This window comes from Chlorella variabilis, assembly GCF_000147415.1.
Source record: "Chlorella variabilis unplaced genomic scaffold CHLNCscaffold_121, whole genome shotgun sequence".
Taxonomy (NCBI): Eukaryota; Viridiplantae; Chlorophyta; class Trebouxiophyceae; order Chlorellales; family Chlorellaceae; genus Chlorella; species Chlorella variabilis.
The window spans coordinates 1-5,523 of record NW_005434986.1 but is presented as its reverse complement, the minus strand read 5'-3'; the positions used below and the strand labels follow the sequence as shown (position 1 = coordinate 5,523).

The 5,523-nt window shown below is 57.9% G+C and overlaps 2 protein-coding genes across 2 annotated transcripts; both read right to left on the bottom strand.

Annotated features, from left to right (window-relative positions):
• Positions 1–1,807: 1,807 nt before the first annotated feature.
• CHLNCDRAFT_135053 (hypothetical protein) lies at positions 1,808–4,523 on the bottom strand (the record flags this gene model as incomplete). Its single annotated transcript, XM_005852237.1, has 9 exons — positions 1,808–1,842; positions 1,962–2,154; positions 2,309–2,428; positions 2,610–2,695; positions 2,914–3,275; positions 3,442–3,497; positions 3,628–3,714; positions 3,856–4,310; positions 4,436–4,523. The coding sequence occupies 9 exons, from the start codon at positions 4,521–4,523 to the stop codon at positions 1,808–1,810; spliced, it is 1,482 nt and encodes a 493-aa protein (XP_005852299.1).
• Positions 4,524–5,031: 508 nt separating this feature from the next.
• Positions 5,032–5,481, bottom strand: CHLNCDRAFT_135052 (hypothetical protein; the record flags this gene model as incomplete). The annotated part of the gene is made up of 1 exon (XM_005842664.1): positions 5,032–5,481. The coding sequence occupies one exon, from the start codon at positions 5,479–5,481 to the stop codon at positions 5,032–5,034; it is 450 nt and encodes a 149-aa protein (XP_005842721.1).
• Between the last annotated feature and the right edge of the window lie 42 nt (positions 5,482–5,523).

Here is a 5,523-nt window from a genome sequence, read left to right as displayed (position 1 = left end):
CGCCCATGCTGGTGATGAGTGCCAGCTGCACCNGGCTGAAGACAAACCATGAACCATGTACCTTGATGCTCTGAGAAGATGATTAGCTATTATGGAATTGTCCAATGTGTGCTGTTATGTGGAATGACTTTTTTTTGGCGTGTGTTTTATGTCAATGATTCTGCAACGTCTTGAAGCCCAACTTGAAACCCAACTTGAAACTCTCTACAAGATTGAGCCACGCTCCCTCCTGGTCTCTTGTCACCAGGCTGGCTTGTTCCTTTTTTTTAACGTTTGTGCAACCGGAAGAGAAAGCTTTCAACTGTTTTCTTGCATCAGGGCACAAACTCTTGTGCTTTTAGTCTCTGCCCGTACCTGATCAGGTTGGAAAAGATAATGTCGGCAGCAGCAGAAGTCTGCATGCCTGGGGCTGCAGGATAGTAAAATGATCTTCGGGCGTGCTCTAGTGCTGCCTGCCGCCTCTCAATTGCCTCGTTGGGCATGCCCCTGCAGGCCGTCCACAAAAATGCAGGTGGGTCCCAGGCTGACAAAAATATGACAATCTGACATCCGCAATGGCATTCGCTCATTGTGCCCAGCAACCCTACCGCAAGTAGGCCAATGCCGCCTCCATACTGGCTACTGACACGGTTGCCCACTTCACATCAGCAGACTGATCCCACTGTATCAGCGGCGCCTTGCAAATAGTGATGTTTGGGTCCAACCAAACGGCTTCCTTGATTGCCAGGAAAATGGAAAATGAGGCCCAGTCAACCTCGCCATGGTTAAAGGGCAACTCATGCCAAGGAGCGCCAACAAACTGCAGCACAGCATTTCAGGGTAAACTCCGTAAATGCCAATGGCCAGCTGATGCCAGATGGGTGGCCAGCTTTCAACGCAAGATATCCAGCGCCTACCACTGGAATACAGCCAGCCAAAAGCACTTCTGTCAGACGGCCAGTGCTTGGCAGGTCGCCAGGTGTCATTATGCAAAACACCGAACGCCGCATTTCCCGTTGAGTGCCCGCGTGTGATGCAGACTCTGTGCGATCGACATCAGGGCCACCGGCGCACGCCACCTGCACCAAAGGCTCAGACGAGAATCTTTGGCAGCTGCCTGTGATAACAGTGCGTGCATGCAGGTTGCGGCAGCGACCGGGTCCAGCAGTTTAGGTGCAAGGACTCGGGCCAATGCTGAAGCCACAAACTACCTCGATGTCTGAAGCCTTGCCGCCAAACGCGGATACGACAGCCTGACGCATCACTTTTCCGCAAAAAGCAGTTTCTTGTGCACCACAAGTGGCCTTCATGTACACAAATGTTGGGCGGCGGGATCCGACAACCGGGGATGACAGGTCGACATCGGCAACTGCAGAGGCGGAATGATAGGACTAGGTGCAGGGTTGACATTGCCATCTGTGATGGCGAAACTGATGAAGCCTTGCCTGCATTGTAGGGCACCAGTTGCGCCTCCCTCAACAGCACCTTTGGCCGGCCTTTATTGGCGCAGCTGAGTGCCCGTTCCTTGATGAGCGTGTGCGCGTACAGCAGGTCTGTGCACATCAGGCGGGTAAATGCCCTGCCAGGGTTGGGCAATGGCACGTGGATCACATAGTCGCGTCCTTGGCGTTTCTGCACATTGCATGGGAAACGAGATCCCCGCGGCATTCAACCTACAAAAATGATTTGACCTGTAGAAACAACCCCCATGCATTTGTGGACACTTGCCTTGAAGCGCGGGGAAGCGATGATGTGCTCCCACGCCTGAAGCAGGACTTTTTCAATGTTCCTGTCCCCTGCCGAGTATCCTGCAAAAAGCTCCATTCCTTTACGTCTCGTGATGGCCCGATACACCAGGAACCACTGCAGAATGGAGGCAAGCAGGTTGGCGAGCGCAGCGCCGAAACCTGGTCATACAAACAATACGCAGCAGCACACAGTGCTCTGCACGTTCCAGCAATGTACGTTACAAACTGAGGAACTTGCCTGGTTGTAGCAGTACATGTCCACCCAAACTAGGCACGCTTCATCGATATTGTCAGTGAGGACGCCGCTGGCATTGCGCAGTGCCTGGGTCAGCCAGTACTGCCCAGCATGCACATAGTTCATGTGCGGCATCGACTCCATGCGCTGCAGGTCCCAGGGCAGCTCCCCCGGCTCGGCAAGAGGCCAAACCTGCAGAGAATACGCAATTTAATGCACTGGGGAGCTAGGCACATGACGCCAGCGCCAAAAAACCAGGTCACGGTGGCAGGGCCAGCGGACCCAGAGCAGGCGTGTATTGTGAGATGTGGGATTAAGCAACCCAGCTCGCCAGGTCCTCCCCCACCTTTGGGTCGTTGATATCGCACTGCGGCAGGCCTGCGGCAGGCGCTACTGTCTCCGAAACGTCCAAAATGTAGACTTTGCAGTCGCGCGTCGTCTGCCAGGGGGGTGGCCCAAGATGCTGCTGCATGCGGGGCAGAGCGGGGGCTGCTGTACTCTGTCCTTTCAAACTGGCTTGAAATCCACAGTTTGTCAATCGCTGGATCTGCCATTAACTGGACCTTCATGACCAGCAGCAGCGCCAGCACAACTCCTTTGCACGTGTTCCGCAACCGCCTGCAACCGCGCCACAACCGCCGCCTCACCCGGTCTAGTGCCTGCACGTCGGGCGCCCGTTGGCATCCACGGGGTGCCCTGAACCCCAATCTGTACACTCCCAGCAGTAAAAGTCCTGGGAAGAGGTGCGCAGCACGGCAGGGAGCAAAGTGACAGGTCCGCCAGAAGTCGCGCCGGCATTGCGCGCACGCTCGTTCTACCTAGTGCCAACAATCCGCGAACGGGAAGCCTTGTCCGTCCCCGTTGAACAAGCTTGTCCGTCCCCGACATGGGCGCCTCTCGAGACCGGCTCACGCGCGCTCAGGCAGAATTTTCGTAGTTTCGGCAACTCACGCGTCATTGCCGCGCGCTTGAGCACGTCCAGCGAGCCGTGCATGACGGCATCTATGCGGGTCAGCACCATCAGCGAGGCAATCTCATAAATGATGCGGTGCATGCCCAACCGCAGCGCGATGGCGACGTCCTCGGCCGGCACCTCCAGCGAGCTCATGAAGATGAGGCAGAGTGGGGTCAGGATGACCATGCCCCCAAAGTTGAGGTCCACCGCTGTGTCCAGCGCCAGGCGCACCGAGTTGGGCCCCGCCTTGCCCACCGCTGCCAGTTGGGTCTGCCGCAGCACAGTGTGCTGTTTGACCATGACGTTCCGTAGTGGCAGCGACAGGTTGGTCACCATGCACATCAGCACGGCTGTCAAGCTGTGAGGGGGGGGGGGGGGGGGGGCGGGGAAAATAAGCATGTAGTGTGTGGCGCGACGGAGGGGAGGGGCCCAGAAAAGCCACCTGTACAAAAGGTGGTGGGCACTGCAAATGCGCAAAGACGCACAACAAGCATGCCCTCATGGATCAGCTACTTTGCCCTCACTTGAATCCAGGCGTGTTCCAGCTGGACAGGGTTGCACTACCGACAAGCAGCATCACCTGCAGGCAGCGGAGCCAAGCTCTTGCTTGTGCATTGCCAGCCGCGTTAATCCGTGGGTGCACATGACCAGACCATGGACTCCCCTGGCCAAGCGATGCTAACAGCAAGCTGAGCCCCCGCCCAACGCACCGCAGCCACTGCCGAGTAGGGGAATACGGCGCTCAGGTAGCACATGGAGAAGATTGTTGTGAAAATGGGCGCCAGGCTCTTGAACACCTGAACCCAGCAACGCAGGTAGCCAGCAACTGAGCACGTGGCCAGGAACAGGCACCAAGCGGCGGCCATCAGCAACCAAGCGCGATGAGCCTGCACAATCATTCCAAAGATGCATCCAGGCAGAGGTGTAAGCCTGCTCACCTGGACGACCGGCACGCTGCCGGCGATGAACGCCAGGCAGGTAAAGCTCATGCCCAGGGTGTGCACGGCTACTGTCGTCAGATGGTTGCTAGCCACCGCAGCTTGCTCCGCATCCAGCTGGTGGTCGTTGTGGTGCTTGATGGCGGCCTCCTCATCTCGTCGAGGGCTGCCCATGCCGTCACACTCTGCCTTTTTGGTGAAGACATGAGTGTAGGCGAGGCGGACAGCCCATGACACCGCCCACCCCACGGTGAACAGCACCCAGAGCAGGAACACGCACAGCTCCAGGTTCTGGAACCGGTTGCTGGTGCGCTTGAGCCCAAAGCCGAACTGGAAGTTGCTAAAGTACCAGACGCCCACCAGGAAGACCGTCCAGGAGAGGTCCAGAAGGGAGCCTTTGGGGTACAAAGCAGCGCTCATGGCAGCCGGCAGGCCCCCTGTCAACCGTTCCAGGCCTGCGCCACGTCGGCGGAGCGCGGGCGGGTGGTTGGGGGTGGCGGCCAGAGGCTGCTTCTGGACCCAATGCTGAAATCTCGCGGCCTGGGCCCGGTCCCCAACTGCAGCAGCAAACAAAGCGCACCTGTGAGCTCCAAGGAACGACCCGCGTGCACCAGCCCATTCGCCGAGTGCTGCTCAGCTTGGCCGGTCTTGCCGGGCTGCTGAACCATTGAGAGTTACTGGCTTTGCCGGTCCATGCTGACCAGCGAGGCGGGTGGTTGTGAAGCAGGTGGGGTTGCCTGCGCCCGGGTAGCGACAGAAAGAGAGACACAAAAGGTGCGGACGATCAAGCAGCCTGTAACCGTCTGTTGCTGTTGAGAGGTGAGGGTGTGACGTTGCAAGCCTAGCTGGCACTCATCAAAACACAAACAACAAAATTGATGCAGGGCGTCAGACTCAATAATAAGAGTCTTGCCAGGGATGTCCACTCGCAATTGTAGCTTTACCAGGCAAGTCATTGAGGCGGCGCCGTTCCGCTGGCGCTGGCGCACATTTCAAACGGGCAAGGTTGGAAGTTGCCCTGGTGTTTCATCTTTGTCGCCTTCACTTCCATACCACCCAGCAGCATGTTGGCTCCTCCACTACCTGCCGTTATGTACGCCGCCCTGAGCTTCGGTCCGGTTGGCTGCCTGCAGCTGCTCGTGTAAACCGTTTGGCACAGTGTTGCAGCTTACAGCATCAAAGACCCAACAGAGCACTGTCCTCCGCATAAAACTGCCGTATGCTGTCATAACAGTGTTCATTCGCCCCAGTGTAGAAGTCCAGCTTGTCGCACTTCAGCAGCCGCGCCTTGGCTCGTCCCTTCTTCGTCCCCATCAGCGTGCGGTTCAGGCAGGGGTCGACGTTATTCAGCTGGCCGGGGAGCTCCGATGGGATCTTGGGCACACCCGGCCGAGCATTCAGAATGGACAGCAGCTCCGCAAAGTCCTCGTAAAAGTTCTCCAGCCGCCCCAGCCAGTCCAGCGCGTACTGGCCCGTGGTGGTGGTGAGGCAGTTGGCCTGCGGCGAGACGTGCAGGTACTGGTGCTCCGGCGGCACCTGGGTGCAGCACGACGCCCCCGTGGAATCGTTCCTGGCACAGACGTCGCCGATGAGGTAGGGGTCCTGGCAGTACTCGCCCCACGCCATGTGGCACTCCTCCTTGAGAAAAGTGGCCAGGTACTTGTACTG